The 25341-nt window shown below is 39.4% G+C and overlaps 1 protein-coding gene across 2 annotated transcripts in view; it reads right to left on the reverse strand.

The window, feature by feature from the left end:
- Positions 1–428: 428 nt before the first annotated feature.
- The window catches only part of SERTM1 (serine rich and transmembrane domain containing 1), a 30261-nt gene continuing 5348 nt past the window's right edge, over positions 429–25341 (reverse strand). Inside the window, exons 2-3 of one of the 2 annotated variants that reach the window (XM_082435779.1) lie at positions 24469–24533; positions 429–3203 (exon numbers count right to left, since the gene is read on the reverse strand). In XM_082435779.1, the coding sequence (XP_082291905.1) occupies positions 2702–3025 (324 nt within the window). In that variant the 5' untranslated portion in view covers positions 3026–3203; positions 24469–24533 and the 3' untranslated portion in view covers positions 429–2701. Of the gene's footprint in view, positions 11925–24468; positions 24534–25341 lie in introns of both variants that reach the window. The other variant, XR_014256333.1, reaches the window with a different exon arrangement.

Genomic DNA, 25341 nt, shown 5'->3' on the forward strand with positions numbered 1-25341 from the left:
GTCCTACTGACCATGAGCATCACCCGGGTCCTTGTTAAAAATACCAGCTCCCTGGCTCCACTCCTGAGGTCTGGACTGTGGCCCCAGAACCTGAATATTTCCCAGGCATCCAGGTGATTCTTCTGATCAGGGAAGTGTGGGTCTCACTGCCCCACAGGGAGGGGACCCTTCAGAGGTGGGGAGAGGCTGACATTTGGGCCACTAATTATTGACCCTGCTTCAGAGAGGACGTGAAGGAAAAGCCTCCCTAGGAGAGAAGCTTGCGGACCACCTCACTGAGAACAAACAATAAGAGAAGAGCCAGGCTTTCAGTGGGCTTGATTTCTTTATTTATAAACCAGTCTTCCAACCTTTCTGAACTTCTTAACACAAATTCATCTCAAGTTGTACAATCTGTTATCCTGACAAGCTGGGAATGACAAATCCTATTTTACATCTTTGAATGTTGCTTCCAATCACTCTAATTAACCTTGAGAGCTAGAAACATCATGGCAGGGGGAGGGGGAGGGGGGGTGTGACTGCAAATTTTAAAAAAAAGTTAGTTTTACTTTTAGAAGCCTTTAAATCTCTTCCAGAAGGAAAGAGTATAAAGTTACCCCTTAGAACAGATCATACTAAGATTGTACTGTTGTGTGGCAAATTTGCTCCTTTATTTTTTAAAATCAGTTCATCCAAGTCCTTTCTTCCTTGGTAACCAAAATAGCACAAGATTAATCAAAGAGCAAAAGTGTAATATAGATGCCTCTGTAATCCTGTGCAGCTTTCACACAACTCTTAATTGGGAGTGTGTGAATATATATATTATATATTCTGAGAATGTGTTGTGTACAGACACACACACACACACACACACACATACACACACAGAATGCTATAATGGTCTAAAATAGCAGAGTTTTTCTAGTCCAGCATTTATACTACATAATAACATTCTAACACACTGCCATGCTTTAAATGACAGCAAAGGCAAAATTTTCACTAATTATACATTTTAGGGCAGCAACTCTGTGCAGGTCTTATGGTGTTTGAGGACATTTTTGATATATATAAACCTTTCAATGTGGTCTGATTTAAGTGAGGCTTATGGATTAAAAAAAAAAAAAAAAAAAAAACCTTCTGATCCTCACTTACCGATCCGCATTTCTCTCAGCATTTTAGAATGACAAAGATAGACCCTGTGGAAATGGTGGATTCTTTATCCCATCCCAGTTCTGGATGGAGATGCCACACAACCAAACCAAAGGGTGGGTTGAAGGCCCACCACTTAAGATTAGTAAATGTTTTGGACAAGAAAGATCCAGTTGCCATGGGCAGACAGGGGCATGTTGATGCAGTGGGCTTCGTAGGCTGAATACATTCAGTGTTTATGCCGTGGACCATTTATTTTAAAAATTAAATTAAAATTCTTACTCTTAAGAAGCCACAGTTTGCTTGCTTTGTTGGGTTGTTAGGGGCAGCTTGATTCCCTCCATATTCCATGTCTATGTTCATGCATGTGGCTCATTTCATGGACAAAGCCCGAGTTCAGGTGTGCTTGGCTGACCACAGTATGGCAGCCCCAGGATCACTAAGCTCCCAGCAGCTACCCAACGTGAGTGTTTACAGTTTTAAACATAAATCCACATCCTGGAATCCTAATGTAGAGTATTATGTTAACACACAACAACAAGTTATCAGAGACCTGTAACATTCATGGAGTATATAATAACACGGATATTAGCTATTGAGTCTTCTAAGTTTTGCAACCTAATGTGAGTGAACAAACATCTGACATCTCGGAGTCTTACTATAATTCTGCACTAAACTTATAAAGACTGTGAAACTGAATAAAGGAACATACACAACTGCGAGGAGTTATTACTGTACAAAATACAACTAAATGAGTATTTTCCATATGTGTGATTCCATTGATGGGAATTACAGATATAAAATAAACGGCCTGGCGTCTGTTCTGGCGCTTCTCTTAGTAATAGCAACAGCAATTATCACAAAGAATTCCACCATGTAGGGGCATTATGACTATAACATAAGTAGGTAAAAACCCAAGAGGCAGAAATACATTACAAATGGCATTATAACACATATTTGTCTCGCCATTAAAAGTTAAAGTCTTCCAGAACTTTTCCACATATGACTTAATTCATCAATAAATGTGATTTAGAAAACATTTAAAATATTTTTGCCCCCGGTTTTAGAGATGTTATACATGAAATCTAAATTGACTCTTTTTTTTTAAATTGGTATTTCCACTTTATCTTTTAAATATGGATAATATCTTCCACATTGCTCAGACTTCACTTAGCCAGTTTCTGCTGACTCCGTTGATTTTACGGTTTTGTAAGAGAAGCCAAGTGCAGAGCCCTGATCCAGCATCCTCTGCGAGGCCGCCTCAGGTGAGTTCTGCCTCGGGTGTCCAACAGAGTGGCCTGACCCACTGAGAAGAAGCCAGCCCCAGATTCACCAAGAAGTCTGGGTGAAATTCTGCACCTTGCATGCATTTCTGTCAGCATCAACTCTGGCATTCACGATGAAAAGCATCATGAACAGGAAAAGAAATCAGGGCTGAAGGAGAAGGAGAACTGGGTCTAATCAGTGGAAAAGAACAAAATGGGCGTTTCTTTCCTGAGGCACCTACTTCATGCGACACTTCCCAAGGGAAAACTCCCCGAGGGCCGCAGCATTGAAGGATTCTTACATTTCTTCAGGAGGAAAGGTTTGAAAAAGTGGACCTTTGCGAGGAAATACTGCAGACTTCCAAGTTGGTGAAAGAACTTCCAGCGTCGCTTGGATACTCCGGGTAGGAGGAACTGGAGGAGATGATATTTTTGAGCCTCTGGAGGGCAATGATTAAAAGTAGAAGCAGGAAGGCTAACAGGCTGAGGAATATGGACACATAGATATAGACATTTGACAGGTGGCCTGAGGACGGGTCCACCGATGTGGACAGGGATGTGGGAAATAGCTCGAGGAAAGTTCCATTCTCCATACTCCCCGAGAATACAGATGAAGAGTCAGGTTCAGACATCTTTATGGAAGGTCAAAGAATGCACAGTATATGAAAAGTCAGTTTCACACAGGGGTCAACAGGGACAGAATCAGCATTCTTTTTGTCATGCTAGCATCAGCAAACATTGAGGGTGGTTAAATCAGTACAACAAAACTCGGTTTCCAAGCAAAGGCAGCAGGGTATCAGGTGTCCATCACTGCAAAAACAAAGACAAAAAACCCAAAACAACTGAGTGCATTATTCAGAAAAAATTACTTTTGAATCTCACTTCCAGTTTTCACTTCAGCAAAGGCTTAATTATAAAATCCACCGGGGAGGGAAAAGAATGAAATAATTTCCCCAGGAACAAGTAATGTTTCTGTCTTTATATTACAAATGATGATATAAAAATGCACTTTTATTTGATCTCCACAGTACCCTAGGTGCCAGGTTTCTCCAAGGAACTAAAAATGAAATAAAAAGGAAAATATATTTCTGATACGTTCCATCTGCTGAGATTTCAACAGATGCTCCAAGTGCATGCTCTGAGAATAGGACCCCAAAAGTTAGCTCCAAACCTTCCTCCTCCAGAAAATGAATTCCCTGCACTCTCCAGCCCACTAGCATAATTCCAGACCAGTATTTCCTTCTAGTACGCTTTGGAGAATCACTGCACATGTAAGTTTGCTTTTCATAATTTGCTAATTTGTTTATAAAAATATATCTTCTTGAGCTTGGGGGCCATTTCTACATATTTCTTTTCTTTTCGGTCTACCTCTGTACTTTGTTCTGCATATTTTAGGCATTCAGTAAAAAACCTTTAGATTAACTTAGAAGAATAAAGGTTGGATTTCCTCTGAATGGTAGAAAGAGTACTAGCTTTGCTGTCAGGAGACTTAAGTTTGAGGCCTGAATTCTCCTTTATCTTTGGGAAGTTGGGCAAATTACCTACATTTTCTGAGCTTCACTATTCTCATCTGTAAAATGGTATATAGTACCTGCCCCATTCCCTCACTGTGTTACGCAGGGATCAAGATAATAGACAGGGAAGCACTTTGTAAATTGTTAAGATTGGGCCAAAATGAGTTTACTGTGTGTGTGGGTTGTGTGTGTGTGTGTGTGTTTGTGTGTGTGTGTGTGGTGTGTGTTTGGTGTGTGTTGTGTGTGTGTGTGTGTGAATGGGTGCAGAGAAAGAAATGCTCTTGGCCATGTTCCCCCTCCTTACAGTGTCCCTGTGAGGAACACTGGAAACAAAGTGGACTGAATCAGGCAGGTAGCCCTGGGGCAGAGCATGATTCTTCAGGCTCCAGGCGTGGGTGCGGGTGCCATGTGCCTCTGACACCCTCGCGTCCATGACTGGGGAAGTCATAGCCAGCTTTTGCCTAGTTTGTGCGGGTGTGAGGGAAGCAGCCTGAGGAAGAATGATCCCTCCCGATGGATGACTGTCTTTCCTCAAATCCAGAAAAGATGCTCTTCCTAGCTCTTTATGGCATTAGATCATTTTGTTGTAAATTTCCAATTTCCTTGCATCGCATGTAGGGAAACGCTAATGTGAAAATATCCACTGTGCCCTGGCTTTCCCTTTCCCTAACCTCTGCCCTGCATTTTACCTTGAAAGCTTGCCTTTCCCTTCCGTTCCCCAAATCTAATTAAGTGGCTGATTCCTTGAGGGGCTGACAGTGGCCGCTGTGGCTGTGGCTGAGTGGCACTTATGATCCCTGGGAAGGAGGGGACCCTTCTGAGAGGGCTGCCCTGCCGGCAGTCAAGCAGGCTAATCATCTTAGTGACTCCTCAGAGGAGGCCACGGGCAGTTTTAGTACTTCCTAAAATAATTTGACTCCTACTCCTCATTAAACTTTACCTGGTGATTTTAATTCCACTAGGCTGCTACAGGCTCCTAACAATCCTTAAAAAGAGAGAGAGAGAGAATCACAGGGGGACTGCACATGTGTTACAGTGAGCTGGCAATACCTTGTCTTATACAGCACATAAATGCTCTAGCCGCTCATCTTTAGGGAAAACAGCAGCATCTCAGAGACAGCGTGATGTATAGGCAAGAAAACTAGGAAAGACTCTCATGGGCTGAGTCAAAAGAAATCTTCAAGATGTTTTGGTATGATCTCCTAAGTCTAGCTGAGGAAACTGAGAACAAAGAAGCTGATCGATTTGACAAAAGAATTGTATCTAATTAGAAGATAAGCCAGGACTTTCAGCTCTGCCCATCCTCACCCTTTATACCATCCGGTCTCAATTTTCCTATCGTTTGGTAGTAATGATTTTACATCGTCTTTTTCTGGAATGGGCAAGAAGGTAGGGGCTGTGCATTTTATGTTGTTCCTCACACAAACTAGTTTGTAAGGGAGGTAGAGCAGGAATTATTATTCCCATTTTGCAGATGAGGAAACTGATCAGCAAAGAAATTGTGATTTACTCAGGGTTCACAGCTAGTCAGTGACAGAGGAGTGACAAGAACCCATGCCTGAACAGCGTTCTTAGTTTCCTCAGATGTTGTAGGAAGAGAAAATGACGAGACTCAGGTAATTAGTTCCCAGCTGCCACTTATTTTGAACAAGCTCACAGTTCAGTCTTGATATTTCAGTTTTCCCATTTGTCCAATGATACCTTTCCTACCTCTCCACGAGATCCTAAGTTAGGATGTGATACCGTGTCCAAAATCATACTTCGAAAATAATAAAAGGCCATCCAAGTAAAGGGCCGGTAGACAGTTATTTCTCAATGCCTAGAAAGACTAGAGGAACTTCCAGGTCTCTGCTAGTCCAATAATTCTGACACGTGCAGGTCATCAATTCAGCTGGAATTGGCTGATTTTTCTAAAAGCACCTTCACTAAACAGAACTGTATCATTTTCTGGAGGTGAGGTTGGAGGCACAGATAATGTCACTAGCAATTCAACGGCAGGGCTCACAACTGGCTGCCAGACCACTTGCTAAAACAAAGGTATCTCTTTACAGTGTAAATATTCCAAGAGTACTTTTCACATCCTGAAGATCACCTTCTTTCAGACAAAAGCCCACTGTGAGCCTCAAGTGTCTATGGAATAGTTTATAGCAAATGAGGTTAAGATTTGGGGAAAGCATCTGATCTTCCAAGTGACATTGGAAGATGGTAGAAATGAACAGATGAAACCTTGTGTCCTTATTTGACATTTCACAATTAAGTATCTTCTCTAAACATCCTACCCCCAATACTTTAGATTTAATATTACTTCCAGAATACTTCTTAATTTAAAATGACAGATATACGAATTTCGTTTCACTCTTCTACTCTGAAACAACAGAGCATATGCAGTGTTAGAAATCATTTTAATTTGATGACATTAGTTCTCATTTTCTTATAGATGTTTTAAAAATTGATAAATCTTCTTTCTCTCTGGTGAATGTTTTGACAGTCTATGTATAATGCTGAGGACGATCCAAATTGTATGTGTTTGTAAGGGAGGTAGAGCAGGAATTATTATGGGACAGTGTGAATGAGGCCCAAGACGGTACTGTGGAAACAAAATCAAACAAGTGTGTTTCAAGATGCTGCTTTTTGGGCTGTTTCTCCCAAACAGATTGGGTTCAAAGGAAAGAAGAAAGCGACTTCATCTTAAATGCATAGCCTTGACCTATCTAGGGGCAGTGACAGCAGACTCTCATTTCAGGTGGCACCTAAAGCCATGTGGGGATTGTGATGCTTTTTTTCTGAGCCATTCTCAGAAAGTGATTTTTGAGAAAGGAAAATGAGACAGTGAGATCACAATATTATAAATGAAGATCTGTGGAGATGTTTAAGTTCATGGTCAGCCAGCTTTCCCTTTGTCTCTTGGAATAAAGAACTGTGCTGAAAAGAAATCTACAAAAGGCAGTCACCTCCTGAAGTGAGCAAGGACTGACTGTAATCTCACCATGAGCCCAGCGGGGTGGGGAGATGGAGGGACCGCACGGATAAGTCAGACCTTGGCAGGGGGGTGGGTCTCTGCTTCCATGTCACTCAGCGCCCGGCCACTGTGACTCCTCTGAAAGAATGGAAGCTTTCCTTCCCATGGGGTGATTAGGGCTGTAAAGTTTTGGAGGAACAAAGCATACTCTCTGGTGTGTACCTTGCTGCTTGGTAAAAGGAAGAAGAGCTGACAGGTCCTCAACTCTGAGTTCTCTCACCTAAGCATCGCCAGACCCCTGGCCGCCAGCCTGCGGGCAGAGCCTCTGCCAGGGCCTTGACTTCTACAATGCAACGTGTATAAAACTCTGCCTATAGTCAACCTCAAATCTGTCACAGCAATCTCTTGAGTTTCTGACCTTTATTTAAATACATTTCTATGTGAATAACAACTCTCTGAAAGGTTTTTTTTGTTGTGGAAAACTGGGACAAGCTGCTTTGTTCCCTTGCAGACATTATTCAAAGAGTCCCCTAGATGTTATGATGTCAAATCAACATTTCATCCTTATCAAGCCCTGCTGTGTCATTCTCCAAAAGGTGCTCTCCCAAACCATTAGCAACGATTTGATAAAGTATTAACGTGATACGGTAAAGGCTTTTTCTGGTCTACAAATGTAAAATTTAATAGTATAATGTAATGAATAGTTTTAGATGATACACTGGGTTTCTTTCTCTGTAGAATACAGAAACTACCATCTCCAGAATGTAGAAGGGAAACTGTCACATCTGAGCACAGCTGTTTTTAGTTCTACTTAGAAAACAGCATGTTTATACAAGACCTTGTTACATGTTAAATGTTTTATACAAGACCTTGAGCTTTCCTTTACAATTTGCATGATTATCTTTTCCCTTAACACTTTCTCTTTGTCTAGTGGCCTTTTCGGTTGTGCTAGGTGAGAGAAGACTGGTGCTGACAATGCAGACTAGCCACTCACTCTTCTCTAAATGTAAACCTTGACTTGCAGTCAATGGCAGCACTTACCTCAGGCTTGCAATAAGGAAAATAAAGTTTATTATCTTACTACTAAGCTTATTCAGAGCTGATTAAGTCCATCCATGTATTCGCCTATTTGAGAACTGCTCCTACTTAATCAATACAATGCTTTGAGAGAAGAATTTTGTGTGAAAATGAGTAGAATCTCACTGTGATTCCCTGTATCAGTGCAATAAAAAACAAAAGCAAGTAAAGAAAAAAGACTGAGTCTATCTGCTATCTCATAGAGTTCGAGAACCATCTCATGAAAAGAAGTGTGGAGAGATGAAGATTCTGAATAAGCCCTGGAATTCATGGTCTAGACTGGACAATGGCAGCCAGAAAAATTAAAAAGAACAGTCCTTTATCTGGGGTTCAAAAGAATGATCAGAAAATGTAATCAGAACTTTTTTATGGTACTTTGGTGAAAATTAAAGAAATGTCAGAGTAACAGCTTGGTATCTGTAATTTACATTAAAAGTCAATCTCTAGGGTAGGTCCTTAGGTGGCTTTGGATTCAGTCCAATCTCTTATTATCTCTCTTTACCTCGGTGATTACTTTTATCTCTCTGGATTAGCCTCGGGCTCAGCAAAATAATTAAATTATACTATATTCAGAATACTTTTCTGTTAGACTAATTATTTTGCCCTAATTTTTAAAAGTTAGTTATCCACATAAGGTATAATCCACAAACATTCAGAATATACATTTCTTGACATGCAAAACAGTGTAGATTGAGTAAAGCTACAAAAAAAAAAACACACACACACACACACACAAGAAAGTATTTCAGAAGGGAATTAGAATGTAACTGTTTTGACCATCTATCTTTATATGGCCTAAAAAGTAATTATATTGATAGATATGACTTCCCTTGCATTTATATAGCAGTATTTTCCTGGGGAAATCAAACTATTATTCTTAATAAATTTTTGCTGTATCTAAATTTCTTGTGAAGATTTTATGTCCAAATCACTGCCTTAGTAAGAATAATTATTTTAAAATGATACTCCCTTAGAAAAAGAGTTTAAGTGGATAATTTTCTGGATAAAAAGGTCAAATATAAAACCAGTTCTAGGCATAGTATTTTTCATGATTCTTTTATTATGTCTAGAAAAGACCAAGGAGGGCTGTGTCCTGCGCTCTGGGGAAACTGGACCCATCTTGGGTAACACACTTAGTCTAAATCAAAATGAGAAAAGTGGCAACTTAAAGGATGAAGGAAGCATGAACTGGTTAAGAAGTAGCAAAACAATGAAAGTCATTTTTAGGGAGCAGGAGAAAAGGCTATTGGCTAAACACTTGATTTAGAGAAAAAAACAAACAGCCAAAGAAATAATGACATGAAGATCATAGGCAAGGTTGAAATGAATCAGTGTGAAGAAAGATGGTTAAGAAGAAAGATCAACCTTTCAAGATGTTACAGCATTTTTAATGAGGACTTTTGGGTTCAGTTCGCTCCCTCTACTCAGCTCGGATCATTTCTAATATTTTAGAAGAGTAGTAAGAAAAAATACTTTTTATTCTTGGAGCAGCTAGAATTGGTTGAATTATAGCATTAGTATACACAAAAGCTTGCTTATTTTTAATTATACTAGACATGTTTTTGAAATTCTCATTCAACCATGCTCTGGTTGGAGAATGGTCTTTCCTCCTTTTCCGTTGTCTTTCATTCTGTCTCCATAGTTAAAATAATTTGTATCAAATATAGTTTTTGTCCAATCAGGAAATGCTCTTAACAGTCTCCTTACAGAGTATGATAGGTGGGAAGATTTTGTTCTCGTAAACTTAATTTTGCGATTGTCATAACTCTTTTTTTGAAACCTTTATAGGTAGACCACAAGGTATCCCCAGTCTACTCTCTCACGCTCCAGAGGCCTTTGGGTGCCTCTAAAGCTGCTCTAAGGAAACAGGGAAGAGCTTGGAAATATGTGTTTTCTATAAGCATTTGATGAAGTCCACCCTAAATTTAAGCAGACTCCTCAGAAGTGGGCAGCCATGGGCCACTGGTGCCACACAGTATAAGAAGAAAATAAGAGAGCTTGTATGACTCCCAACAAATGCCACTCCTTCTTTTCTTGTTTCTACTGTTACCTCCCTCTTTAAATACATATTCCTCTGTTTGTGGCTAATTGTCACCACTGATCCCTCTTTCTCTGAATTCCTCACTCCATCTCCCTTCATCTCCCATTGGCATCCAGGTTAATGTGTTCAGTGAAAACCTTTCTGTTTGTGTATGTTTCTGTAAATGTCTATTGTTTTGTGTACGTTCTCTTGTAAATATTCATTTGTCTTGTAAATTTTCAACATAAGAATGGATCTATAGTAAATGTTTCATTCACTACATAACTTAAGCCCCAAACTTAATTTCCACTTAAAATATCTTGAGAATTGAGGCATATGGAAGAGAGGAACATAAATTATCTAATATGTCCACTTCTCTAATTTTGCACTTAAGAATATGCCAAAAACTAATAACCGTTCTCTATCTATAAAATAACATGTACAGGTACAATCTGGAAAAAACAAGTGATGACATAGGTTGTCTAAAAAGAACTTCAGTGTTAGCAAACTAATGAAACAGGCCACTATTTATATTTCTCTATTGACAACTCTAATCATGTATTTGTTTAAACTAAGATGCGTTGTAGCCTATTCCTTAGAAATGGATTGGAATATGACAAGTACGTATAAGTGTTTTAAGTCTTGCATTTCCCAGCGGGGACTCAAGCTCATGGAGTCATCTACATGATGATATTTTTAACCAAGGCATAGTGTTTACTTGAAATAATGAACCATCGTCCCTCATAATACAACTACAAATAGAACCTTAGTTGATTACATAGTGTGTACATTGCCCATCCCTTCTGGATATTAGCCCAGTGCTTAGCATAATTCGTACATATGAATTTTGCTAAATAAGTTCTCTCATTCTTCCATGGCTGGCAGTCAACATATGATGATGCTTTCCACAGTGAAATGGATATTTAAAAAGAATAATGCTTAGTAATTGGCAGCTTAGGCAGGCTAAGTTCTGGTTACATACAGTTTTGGCCATATTACATTATTTAGTAGTCAGCTGAATAATCAGAGAAGAAAAAGTAGGATGCAGATTTCAAGATTTATCCTCTAATGTGATGAAAGATCCTTGGACCAATTAAAAGAAAAAACAACATTGTTATAAAGGACATTATTAGGATAACAGGGGAAATCTGGACATAGACTGTACATTGTATAATTGCATTATATCAATATTAAATTTCCTAAGTGTGATATAGGAGAATGTTCTTGTTATTAGGAAGTACATGTTCAAAGTATGTAATTATAAAGTGTCACAGTTTCAGCAGCTAACTCTCAAATGGTTCAGCCAAAATAAAAAAATAAGTACACATACAGAAAGAAAGAAAGGATGATAAAGCAAATGCGTTAAAATGTTAACAACTGACTAGTCTAGTTAAAGGACGTATAGGTGTCCATTGTTATTATTCTTGCAACTTTTCAGTAGGATTGGAGTTTTTCAACATACGACTTGGGGAAAAATGATTTATCCCCGAGGATATTAAGAAATATGCTTAGTATAATATGTAGTAAGTCAGCCAAAATGTCTGAAGCTTCTAAAGAAATACACTGATTAAGCTTGATTCTTCAATGGGCATTGGAGAAGTTCAAATATTTGCTGCTACCATCTTGCCCACTAATCCACAGGTACAGGAGGTGAAGCATCAGAGAATGAGTTAGAGGAAGTTTAATATGTCCAAGGGAACTGGACCCATGGTGGTGGGAGATGCTGCCTGAAGACCAGGAATGGTGACTGGCCAGCCAGCCTTGCTCATGACTTCACTCTGCCACCATCCACTGGTCTGAATCTCAATCTGGGTCTCCAGGATCATGGGATCCAGTAATGTTCATCTTACATCATCAGTCGTCTTCAGATGAGGTCAAGGATATCTTTCTTGCAGTTTAAATACCCAGTCAAAGGGAGGGGCTTTGGAGCCATCTTGAGTCAAGAGAGAGTAGTTTTCTTTCTTTTTAAAAAATTGAGATATAATTGACATATAACATTGTATTAGTTTGGGGTGTACAACATAATGACTTGATATTTGTATACTGCAAGACGATCACCACAATAAGTCAACATCTGCCACCATCCATAGTTACATTTTTTTCCTTGCGATGAGCACTTTTAAGATCTACTGTCTTAGCAACTTCAAATATACAATGCAGTATTATTAACTATAGTCACCATACTGTATGTTATAGCCCCATGACTTATTTATTTTATAACTGGAAATTTGTACCTTTTGACCACCTTCACCCATTTCACACACACCCTACCCCCTCCAATCTGTTCTATCTATGAGCTTGTTTTTTTGTTTTTGGTTTCTTTAGATTCCACGTATAAGTGAGATCGTGTGGTATTTGTCTTTCTTGGTTTGACTTATTTCACTTAGCAAAATGCCCTCAAGGTTCGAGAGAGAGTTGTCTCCTAATGAGGACTAATGTGTGGGTGGACTCTGGGGAAGCTCACTGAGATCCGCCAATAGCCAGTGAGCTCCAGGTTCCACACAGGGCCCGAGCAGCAAATAAACACAGTACAAGTGGGAGACTTGATTTAGGCAGTAAGCACCAAACAGTCTTCAAACACCAAGTTCAGCAGATTAAAGAAGTCACACTCCTTACAATTCTTAAAACTATCAACCACCTCTCTGACTGCCCTGGTTTGGGTGAATCCTCTAGTGTGGCAAGAGGCTAAACCCAACCACATCAACTCTCTTACAGTCCAGGGTCCAGTATCTTTTGAAATAGGAGCCAATAAACAATTTTAAGAATGAATCTAGTTGTCGCAAAATGCAGCTGCAAATGAAAAGAAAATATGGAGCATTGATGTTAACAGTGCTTTTCATCAGTCATCAGCAATCATATGACTGAGGCTCTAGGTAGGTACCCTAAATTGATGAGTACCAGATGAGTCAGATTTTAGGCAGAGGTTATATAAAACACCAACCCTATAAGGAGACAAAGTGCTCTCTCATGGCTCTGAAATTACTCTTCTACCAGGACTTCCAGGTTCACCAGGGAAGGCAGAAGACAGAAAAGAGGACATTGTGTCCTTCATCAGGAAAGCAAGTTCCCATGTGGGACTTTCCACGGTCCTGCTAATCCTTTGTGTGAACAGAGCAGCAGAGCTTGCCTTAATATTCTCTCATGCATCCTCTCTCTCTCTCTCTCCCTCTCTCTCAGGCAGCACAATGAACTCAAAAGTCTGGCTAACAAAGAGAATGTCTACATGTTCCTTGTAACATGGAACAAAATGACATGGCAGGCTATCAAGTGTGGGAGGAAATCAAGTCCCCGGCAGCCTGTTGTCATATGAGATAACAACTCAAGACCAGAATCTGTCAAAGACAATATGGATGCAGTAAACAAGTGTAGGCTCAGATTCTCCCAGAATGTATTTCAGCTTAAAAATGCAAGGAGGTCAAATTGGAGAATAATAAGTAATTATTTGTAGAAAACAGACTGCTACACTGATGACCTATATAAAAGAGTTACACATTCTTTTAAAAAATATAAATAAATATGGTTTTACTCATGGAAATCATGAGTATCTTATACAAGATTTAACAGACTTTGGTTTGCCCTTTATCAGGGTTGAGCTCTTCACCTTACCCTTTAAGGTTGTGTGCCCTGTGCTTTTTATTCAATTGTAGGAATAGCCTTGGTCAGAAACACACGTTCACACATCACTCACTGCTCTTACATCTAAGTTCTCTTTTATTTCAGTCATGAGCCCTGGGATGTAGGGGGCACATCATGCCAGAAGAGTTGTGGGAAGTAGAGGGGAAGGGATGGTGGGAGCATCCCCAAATCATTGTGGAATGGGAACAGAACATGACAGGCAGGGAAAGGTGGACCCGGGATTCTTGTATAGGAGAAGGAATGTCCAGACAAACTAGTTTGGAAAAACAACAACAAAATGAATGACAGCAGCCAATATGTATTAAATAAAAGCATATACTAGTTGTGTGTGTGTGTGTGTGTGTGTGCGCATGCATGGTGCAGGTGTATATTCTTTAATCTTCACAGCTCTTTACTCTAGTTATTATTATACCTCACCTTTCTTTAACCAATGAGAAAATTAAGGATCAGAGAATTTAAAAGCTTGCCCAGGGTCACCCAGCCACATAGAAGCAGGACTGGCATTCAAATCTATATCCCTATGTCTCCAAATTTTATGTTCATTACATTTCTTCTCTCTGGAGAGGTTGGAAGTGAAAGAGGGATAAATTTGAGACCTATGGTCCTTGGTGATGTTTGCATGTTTCTGCCATTCTTCCCTCTGTCCAGGTATGTTGTAGGGCTGCATGTTTCCACCCCCTCTGAAATTAGGGTGGCCACATGACTTGTTTTGACCAATAAAATTTGGGGAAAAGTGACATGTGTCACTTCTGGGTAGAAAATGTAAGACTCCGTGTGAGATTTGCCACATCCCTTCCCTCTGCTGCAGTAACTGTGTGAGTTCGAGCCAGCTTCTGTCAGTATTATGTTGAGTTAAGTGCCCTCTATGCCTACTTTCTGGAGGGTTTTTATCATAAATGGGTGTTGAATTTTGTCGAAAGCTTTTTCTGCATCTATTGAGATGATCATATGGTTTTTCTCCTTCAACTTGTTAATATGTTTCATCACATTGATTAATTTGCGTATATTGAAGAATCCTTGCATTCCTGGGGTAAACCCCACTTGATCATGGTGTATGATCCTTTTAATGGGCTGTTAGATTCTGTTTGCTAGTATTTTGTTGAGGATTTTTGCATCTATATTTATCAGTGATATTGGCCTGTAGTTTTCTTTTTTTGTGACATCTTTGTCTGGTTTTGGTATCAGGGTGATGGTGGCCTCGTAGAATGAGTTTGGGAGTGTTTCTCCCTCTGCTATATTTTGGAAGAGTTTGAGAAGGATAGGTGTTAGCTCTTCTCTAAATGTTTGATAGAATTTGCCTGTGAAGCCATCTGGTCCTGGGCTTTTGTTTGTTGGAAGATTTTTAATCATAGTCTCAATTTCAGTGCTTGGGATTGGTCTGTTTATATTTTCTATTTCTTCCTGGTTCAGTCTCAGAAGGTTGTGCTTTTCTAGGAACTTGTCCATTTCTTCCAGGTTGTCCATTTTATTGGCATATAGTTGCTTGTAGTAATCTCTCATGATCCTTTGTATTTCAGCAGTGTCAGTTGTTACTTCTCCTTTTTCATTTCTAATTCTATTGATTTCAGTCTTCTCCCTTTTTTCCTTGATGAGACTGGCTAATGGTTTATCAATTTTGTTTATCTTCTCAAAGAACCAGCTTTTAATTTTATTGATCTTTGCTACTGTTTCCTTCATTTCTTTTTCATTTATTTCTGATCTGATCTTTATGATTTCTTTCCTTCTGCTAACTTTGGGATTTTTTGTTCTTCTTTCTCTAATTGCTTTACGTGTAAGGTTAGGTTGTTAATTTGAGATGTTTCTTGTTTCTTGAGGTAAGATTGTATTGCTATAAACTTCCCTCTTAGAACTGCTTTTGCTGCATCCCATAGGTTTTGGGTTGTTGTGTTTTCATTGTCATTTGTTTCAAGGTATTTTTTGATTTCCTCTTTGATTTCTTCAGTGATCTCTTGGTTATTTAGTAATGTATTGTTTAGCTTGATGTGTTTGTATTTTTTACAGATTTTTTCCTGTAATTGATATCTAGTCTCATAGCGTTGTGGTCGGAAAAGATACTTCATACGAATTCAATTTTCTTAAATTTACCAAGGCTTGATTTGTGACCCAAGATATACTCTATCCTGGAGAATGTTCCATGAGCACTTGAGAAGAAAGTGTATTCTGTTGTTTTTGGATGGAATGTCCTATAAATATCAATTAAGTGCATCTTGTTTAATGTGTCATTTAAAGCTTGTGTTTCCTTATTTATTTTCATTTTGGATGATCTGTCCATTGGTGAAAGTGGGGTGTTAAAGTCCCCTACTATTATTGTGTTACTGTCGATTTCCACTTTTATGGCTGTAACCATTTGCCTTATGTATTGAGGTGCTCCTATGATGGGTGCATAAATATTTACAATTGTTCTGTCTTTTTCTTGGATTGATGCCTTGATCATTATGTAGTGTCCTTCTTTGTTTCTTGTAATAGTCTTTATTTTAAAGTCTATTTTGTCTGATATGAGAATTGCTACTCCAGCTTTCTTTTGATTTCCATTTGCATGGAATATCTTTTTCCATCCCCTCACACTCAGTCTGTATATGTCCCTAGGTCTGAAGTGGGTCTCTTGTAGACAGCATATATACAGGTCTTGTTTTTGTATCCATTCAGCCAGTCTATGTCTTTTGGTTGGAGCATTTAATCCATTTACATTTAAGGTAGTTATCGATATGTATGTTCCTATTACCATTTTCTTAATTGTTTTGAGTTTGTTATTGTAGGTCTTTTCCTTCTCTTGTGTTTCCTGCCTAGAGAAGTTCCTTTAGCATTTGTTGTAAAGCTGGTTTGGTGGTGCTGAATTCTCTTAGCTTTTGCTTGTCTGTAAAGGTTTTAATTTCTCTGTTGAATCTGAATGAGATCCTTGCTGGGTAGAGTAATCTTGGTTGTAGGTTTTTCCCTTTCATCACTTTAAATATGTCCTGCCACTCCCTTCTGGCTTGCAGAGTTTCTGCTGTAAGATCAGCTGTTAAGCTTATGGGGATGCTCTTGTATGTTATTTGATGTTTTTCTCTTGCTGCTTTTAATATTTTTTCTTTGTATTTAATTTTTGGTAGTTTGATTAATATGTGTCTTGGTGTGTTTCTCCTTGGATTTATCCTGTATGGGACTCTCTGTGCTTCCTGGATTTGATTGACTATTTCCTTTCCCATATTAGGGAAGTTTTCAACTATAATCTCCTCAAATATTTTCTCAGACCCTTTCTTTTTCTCTTCTTCTTCGGGGACCCCTATAATTCGAACATTGGTGCTTTTAATGTTGTCCCAGAGGTCTCTGAGACTGTCGTCAATTCTTTTCATTCTTTTTTCTTTATTCTGCTCTGTGGTAGTTATTTCCACTCTTTTATCTTCCAGGTCACTTATCCGTTCTTCTGTCTCAGTTATTCTGCTATTGATTCCTTCTAGCGAATTTTTAATTTCATTTATTGTGTTGTTCATCATTGTTTGTTTGCTCTTTAGTTCTTTTAGCTCATTGTTAAACATTTCTTGTATTTTCTCCATTCTATTTCCAAGATCTTGGATCATCTTTACTATCATTACTCTGAATTCTTTTTCAGGTAGACTGCCTATTTCCTCTTCATTTGTTTGGTCTGGTGGGTTTTTAACCTTGCTCCATCATCTGCTGTGTGTTGCTCTGTCTTCTCATTTTGCTTATCTTACTGTGTTTGGGGTCTCCTTTTTGCAGGCTCCAGCTTCGTATTTCCCGTTGTTTTTGGTGTCTGCCCCCAGTGGCTAAGGTTGGTTCAGTGGGTTGTGTAGGCTTCCTGGTGGAGGGGACTGGTGCCTGTGTTCTGGTGGATGAGGCTGGATCTTGTCATTCTGGTGGGCAGGACTGGGTCTGGTGTTGTGTTTTTGAGGTGTCTGTGACCTTATTATGATTTTAGGCAGCCTCTCTGCTAATGGGTGGGGCTGTGTTCCTGTCTTGCTAGTTGTTTGGCATAGGGTGTCCAGCACTGTAGCTTGCTGGTCGTTGAGTGGAGCTGGGTCTTAGCATTGAGATGGAGATCTCTGGGAGAGCTTTCACTGTTTGATATTACGTGGAGCCGGGAGGTCTCTGGTGGACCAATGTCCTGAACTCAGCTCTCCCACGTCAATGGCTCAGGCCTGACACCCAGCCAGAGCACCAAGACCCTGTCAGCCACATGGCTCAGAAGAAAAGGGAGAAAAAAATACAGAAAGAAAAAAATAAAAAATAATAAAATAAAAGTTATCAAAATAAACAATTTTAAAAATTATTAGAAATAAAATAGTTAAAAAGTAATAAAAAAAAAGAAGGAAAGAAAGAAGAGAGCAACCAAACCAAAAAACAAGTCCACCAGTGATAACAAGCGCTAAAAACTATACTAAAGAAAAAAAAAAAGGACAGACAGAACCCTAGGACAAATGGTAAAAGCAAAGCTATACAGACAAAATCCACACAAAGAAGCATACACATATATACTCACAAAAAGAAAAAAAGGAAAAATATATCTATATATAAAAAAAAAAGGAAAAGAGCAACCAAATCAATAAACAAATCTACCAATGATAATAAACTCTAAATACTAAACTAAGATAAACATAAAACCAGAAACAAATTAGGTGCAGAAAGCAAACCCCAAGTCTACAGTTGCTCCCAAAGTCCACCGCCTCAATTTTGGGAAGATTTGTTGTCTATTCAGGTATTCCAGAGATGCAGGGTACATCAAGTTGATTGTGGAGATTTAATCCGCTGCTCCTGAGGCTGCTGGGAGAGATTTCCCTTTCTCTTCTTTGTTCACACAGCTCCTGGGTTTCAGCTTTGGATTTGGCCCTGCCTCTGCATGTAGGTCACCTGAGGGCGTCTGTTCTGTGCCCAGACAGGATGGGGTTAAAGGAGCAGCTGATTCGGGGCTCTGGCTCACTCAGGCCGGGGGGAGGGAGAGGTACGGAGTTCGGAGCAAGTCTGTGGCGGCAGGGGCTGGCATGATGTTGCACCAGCCTGAGGCGCGCCATGTGTTCTCCCGGGGAAGTTGTCCCTGGATCACGGGACCCTGGCAGTGGCGGGCTGCACAGACTCTGGGAGGGGAGGTGTGGATAGTGACCTGTGCTTGCACACAGGTTTCTTGGTGGCTGCAGCTGCAGCCTTAGCATCTCATGCCCATCTCTGGGGTCCGCGCTGATAGCCGCGGCTCACGCCCATCTCTGGAGCTCGTTTAGGCGGTGCTCTGAATCTCCTCTCCTCGCGCACCTGAAACAATGGTCTCTTGCCTCTTAGGCAGTTCCAGACTTTTCCCGGACTCCCTCCCAGCTAGCTGTGGTGCACTAGCCCCCTTCAGGCTGTGTTTACACAGCCAACTCCAGTCCTCTTACTGGGATCTGACCTCCAAAGCCCGAACCTCAGCTCCCAGCGCAGGTGAGCAGACAAGCCTCTCTGGCCGGTGAGTGCTGGTTGGCACCAATCCTCTGTGTGGGAAACTCTCCGCTTTGCCCTCTGCACCCCTGTTGCTGTGATCTCCTCCTTGGCTCTGATGCTTCTCCCCCACCACCCCCAGTCTCCGCCAGTGAAGGGGCTTCCTAGTGTGTGGAAACCTTTCCTCCTTCACAGCTCCCTCCGTGAGGTGCAGGTCCCATCCCTATTCTTTTGTCTCTGTTTTTTCTTTTTTCCTTTGCCCTACCCAGGTACGTGGGGAGTTTTTTGCCTTTTGGGAAGACTGAGGTCTTCTGCCAGCATTCAGTAGGTGTTCTGTAGGAGTTGTTCCACATGTAGATGTATTTCTGATGTATTTGTGGGGAGGAAGGTGATCTCCACATCTTACTCCTCCTCCATCTTGAAGGTCTCTCCAAGGATTCATCTTTCTATCCATGATTCAGCACAGTTTCTGGTATAAAGATGCTCAATAAGTATTTGTTGGATGGTTGCAGGATTGAAAGGATAAAGAAATGAAGAAACTTGAAGCTTCTTGGAGAGGTAGTCCCTATTTGTTCTATTTTTGGTTGCACGATAATATTTATTGAATGAATGAATGAATACATGATCTTGTATTAATTCATATTGATTAGTCGAAGGGTAATTATTCAATAGTAAAGAAAAATTATGAATACTCACTAAATTTATAAATATTTTAGTTATGGCAATAAAATTAATAGTTCCAGGCTCCAGAGGAAACTCTGACCATACTTTTATCAAACGATTGTGTCTCTCAACAATATTCAACAAAGATTTTATTAAGTCAGGTGTCCACCAGGATAATTGAGGAAAGGATGGAGGAATCTGCTGTTAATACTGAAATACATTATCATGAACATAGCTGAGTGGTTGGAACGAATGTATTCTGAAGAGCACAATAAAAATCAAAAGGGAGTTTACCACAGTGAGTCAGTGAAGATGTGACTGGATGTGGAAGTAAGATGAATTGTTTTTTATTTAAAGTGTTAAGTTAAATTCTATGATAATCCCATCCTTTGAAAATTACCAAGTCCCTTATAATCACAACCTTTGTCCCTGTGCTCGTCTGTGGAGATAAAAAGGGTCAAGGACAATACGCTGATCATTGTAGGGAAGGGTATTATAATTTACTGCATTCAGCAACATCATGTACCGTGGTGCTGTTAGTCACTCTATCTCAAGGATAAACACAACCTCCCCTCAAAAAAACCCCAATTTCAATAGAAAATCAGTACAGAAGGAGAAAATGTTTACATTTTTATAAATTTCTCAATTTAACTACAAAGTCCCACATTAGAGATCAATGCCACTCAGAGTAGCCACTTGGCTCCCTCAGGAATTATATGGGTTACGAGTCCTTGTGAGAAGAGGAACTTGCAAAGCACTGCTTCCTTCATCAAGAAGGTCTTACTAACAAAAAAGTCATCTAAACTAAAAAGTGTTCTTAGTACCTTACTTGATGTATATTCTGACTCAGGTTCCATCTCTCATGGTGAATGAGTAATTAACAATTCAAGGGCTGGCGCTGGTGCGTGAACTGTATTTTGAGTAGCACTTCATCTAGATCATAGCCGTGGTGATGTGAGCAGGGATCAGTATTGTGCTCACTGCTGTGCTCAGCCTGAGAGTGATCAGTATCAGCAGTATCGTGCGAGGAAACTGATCCAGACCTCAGCTTCTTAGAAGAATAGTACGAGGAATGAAAACACATGGGCGGAAAAGAAGCAAATATTTTCTCTTCTCATTCATTGTGGAACTAACTCAAAACACTTTTCATGTATCTAACTCATTCCGTCTCTCCTTACGGTCACTCAATATTAACTTTCCTCTGTGAAAAAACAAATCTAACGATACCAAAACAAAAACCAAACAAGAAACAACAACCACAACATTAAAGGAAAACGTTTTTCATAGAATCGAGGAGCTGGAAGTCCTTAAAAATCAAGAAACTGAGGTCTCCAAAAGTTAAGTAAATTTTGAAGGTCATTATTTGTACTCCTTAAGACAAAGGATGGCAGAAGGAGACAGCTGGAGACAGAAACCACAAACTGAGAGCCCAGGATTCCTTTTCCAACTCTAAATCCATCCATACTCATCTGAGCTGGGTGGCCAACAAGAGGAAATCAAATGAAAAACAAGTTACTCAGTTTCTTTTGTTATCCAAAGTTTAATTTATCATATCAATCCAAATATGAGCCAAGCAGGATCAAATGGATAAATATAAGACCAAAATTGCTAGGGATGATAAAGTGATAAGAGGACAGAATGAAGGATCTTGGAAACTAATTCAGCTGAACCAGGCCAATTTTGTTGACAAGGAGTCCTTGAAGGTCTGAGAAGCATCAGTCAATATTCCACTGTCAATCTTAAAGGCGTAGTTCCCATAATTTAGCACTCGACTATGAAAATCAAGGTCAACAAACTCACGAAGGACTTTCTCATGAGTAATTGTTAGAATAATCAGTTGGTTGCCAAGGCACGTGAAAAGCACAAAGGAGGGGATTGGTAAATATTTTATTTTTTGACCTGGATTCCATTTATATGAGTGTGTTCAAGTTGAACACACAAATTATAAATTATGTACTTATGACTTGTGTGTTTTCTCTATGAATGTTAAATAGCAATAAAAATTGTTTTTTAAGTGCAAAAAATATGTTGGGCATATAGAAGACACTCTGGGTCACAGTGGGGAATATCTACTACTTGTTGGATGAATTATTGAGTGCTTCCTTTTTTACCCAAAAATATATGGCATATAGGCTAATAATATAAATAATGAATTCTGATAATTTACCCTATGGGAAAAAAATCAGACAAATTTAAGATGCACATGCACAAAGATGTACACTGTAGCTAAACATTGGAGCTACCAAGATGACCATGAGTCAAGGATTCGTTAAATGAATGATGGAAGAGTCATACAAATGGAGGATTCTGGTGTAATCAAAAGGATTATATGTTCTAGCATGGAAAGATGTATGGCAGAGTCAAAAAGTAAGCTTCAGACTCGTGCATAGTATGATTCTGTTTTTGTAAAAAAAAAAAAAACTACTAGCACGGCCACTGCTACTACACATGCGTCCACAATTTTAGAGGCGTGCAAAACCAAACCAAACCAGACTAAACTAAACTAAAGGAAAGAAGAGGTTATGCACCAAGCTGTTAACATATGATTTGTTAGCGGGTGATATTATGGGTATGTTCATATTCTGTTTTGTGTATGTCTGTATTTGAATGTTGGTACAAAGAATATGAATTGAATTTTAATCAGAAAAACAATATGGGTATTTTCATGAAGAAATAGAAATAAAATTTAATTATAGCTTATGCAGTGAAAACATAACTGATTTTTGAACCCAGAACTCTTTCTCTTCCTCCTCTTCCTTCTTTTTTTGTAACGTATACACTTAACACAAGCCTTTGAAATGATTCATATGTACCTTTTATTTCAAAGTTTAAGACTCTCAGGCTGAGGCCAGTAAGTCAACCTGCCCAATAGAACTTGACTGCACTTTCTGTTACAGTTGCATTTTACAGCATGTTCTGAATGTTCTATTTAAGAAATGAGAAGATAAATCCCTCTGTTATAATCCTGGTCATAGGAAAATTGAAAGCGAGTAAGAACCAAACCAGCTTAATTGGCAACAGTTGACAGATAGCCAGGCACTGTTGATCAGTACTAGACTACCGTGACAAATGAATCAGGAAGGCTGCTGTCTTGGCTACCCCTGGGCAGGGAATCTATATGTTAAATGTTCCCTGAATGAATTACTTTAGTATTCTAACTATGGTTAAGTCATCTTCCTGTCTTTCTGAGTCCGAAACAGGTTCTTACAGCCACCTATGCTTTTGTTTCCCATCAAAAATTGTATTCAGGGCTGTTACCTTCTTAAGTCACGCTTTTTAACAACTGTTATAGGCTAACAATTTCCAGACCTGTTCACTGTTGCCTGTAACAGCATCAGCATCAACGTTCAAGCCCATAATACAAATCATAAGTCTGGACCGACTGATCTCCCATCTTAATACAACTTAATAAATAATAATTTAAAAGTTAGGAACTCAGGAAATATTAATGACAGTCTATCCTGTTCCTGATATGAATTCAGAGGATTGAAATATTGACACTGTTCTGGCTGGATTGTGCCAAGTCGTGTTTAGAGATACTGTTAAATTGTATATGGCTACTTGACTACTCAGAATCTCCATTTTTTTTGTGGTTGTTGTTTCCAAAACTTAGTGTAGACTAAATAATAACTATTTCCTGGTAATGCAAGTGCGAGCACGGATTCTATTCATAAGGAACTCTTGAAGAAGGCGTTTTGCGTCACGCGACTGAGCATCTCAGAGCGCTCTCTCCCACAGAGATATCTGCCACAAATCAGAATCACAGGTGATGAGGCCCTAGAATGTGGCTCGGTAGCCTGCTACCCTGGACCTGCAAAGTCCAGTGGACGCACAGATGGACTTTCCAGTTCTGCGTCGAAGGCTAGTCCACATGTGGTATCATGGGCTACTGAATCTAAGCCTCTGGCCTGATTTCTGTAGGTACATCTGTTAGCTAAAAGGGATCCTGCCAACTCAGGCACTTAATTTGAGCTTCCTCTCTGTTGGGTTCCCTAATTCCATTAACTAACTTGAAGGCTTTATTGTTTTTTTAGTTGTCAATATGAACAATAATGAAATAGTCTATAAAAGTTAAGTCTGTGATGCTTTGTATTAATGTAGTAATGTAAGTATACAATATGTTCCGTATATATCTATTTGAAGAAGATTCTTCCACCACACTACTTTTTGGCTTCTAGTTTCATTTAACAAATGTTTACTGAATGGTTCATGGGTGTCAGGAGCCAGGCAAGTGGGACCTACACCAGTGCCTGATGTCAAAGGCTTTTCATAATTTTCCAGGTTCTTAAATTACTATTTAAAAAACCCAAACGAGCAAAATACAAAAATTCAGCCATAATTTCACTTTTTGCTTTTCCCTAATAACTAAGTAAATCTTAAAAAAATATTTAAATATAAAACAGTTAAATATAAATTCTACAGACTTTACAAGCACAGAGAGAAGAGTAAGCCCAGAGAAGAAATATTATCAAATGGGCTGAGACTTGATCTAGAGTAGAGGCCAAATCAGAGAATTTTGCCTGTGATGGCTTAATCTTTCATTCTTCGAAAAAATGTATGACTCCAAGTTTACTTAATGATTAGTGTGATTAATCATTCTCACCAATCAGCTCTGTCATCCTTCATCTGCCCTCATTAAAAAATAAAAATAAAAAAGAAACTCAGGAAGCCTGCAAATAAACCTTCTGATAGATTTGAAGCCACACACCGGCATACCGTTATTTATCACTTTACATCACAGACATCCAGTAAAATCTGTTGAATTGAACTAACCAACAGCAGGGAGAACAGAATGGATCTTACCTTACGTGAGGCTTCTTTAATGAGAACCGTAAATGTGCGTGTGGTGAGCTCTTCAAGCACTTTGCCTTATGTAGAGGAATCAAAAATAGTAAAAAAATAAAAAATAAAAAAAAAGCCAAATAAATAATAAACTTCAAACACAAACACAAAAATGGAATACCCCACCCATTTTCTGGAACTCATTATTCCCAGAATACTTCTGAGGTTGGCAAATGGTTCCCCATTCCCCACAATGCCCAGCACTTGAAGGTGACTGGGACGTGCTCTGTGGGGTGGTGTCAATGCGAGACAGTCTCACTAACACACACTTCAAGAGCCCATTCACGTTACCTATGAGCTACGTGCTGATTATAAAGGGTGTAAGTGGCGGGGGGTGAGAGTGGGGCAAAATGCCTTTATACTTAGCAAAATAAAGCAGTTTAGTCACAAAATATATTTAAGCATGTCTAGGAGCTAGATCACGAATAAGCTAAAACACAGGCTAAATACTGCTTTTTTTTTTCTTTTTTTTAAGGATGCGTTGGGCTGCAAGACTGCATTATGAGGTAAACCTTTGAAGAAGAGTATTGCTTATCTTGACTCTTCTCCCGTTGATAGGCAATTGTCTGACAATAAATCTGAAAAATCTAAAGTGAAAAGCACCTGAGAAGAAAGATCTTGGGGCATGGTCCCTCGGGTCGGCCTGGGACTGCCCAGGAGGTAATCGCTGCCTATTTCCCGCCCTTTGCACCTGGAGTTTGGACTGAACCAAATGCAATGGCTTTGAGACGTCATGTAGCCATCGGATCCCATTATCCTCCGCAAAGAACCACCCAAGTGCTTAATACTTAAGCAGAGAATTTTCCGAAGGAAATTTAACGGGCAGAGGAAACG

This window comes from Balaenoptera physalus (assembly GCF_965194825.1).
Source record: "Balaenoptera physalus genome assembly, chromosome: 18".
Lineage (NCBI taxonomy): Eukaryota > Metazoa > Chordata > Mammalia > Artiodactyla > Balaenopteridae > Balaenoptera > Balaenoptera physalus.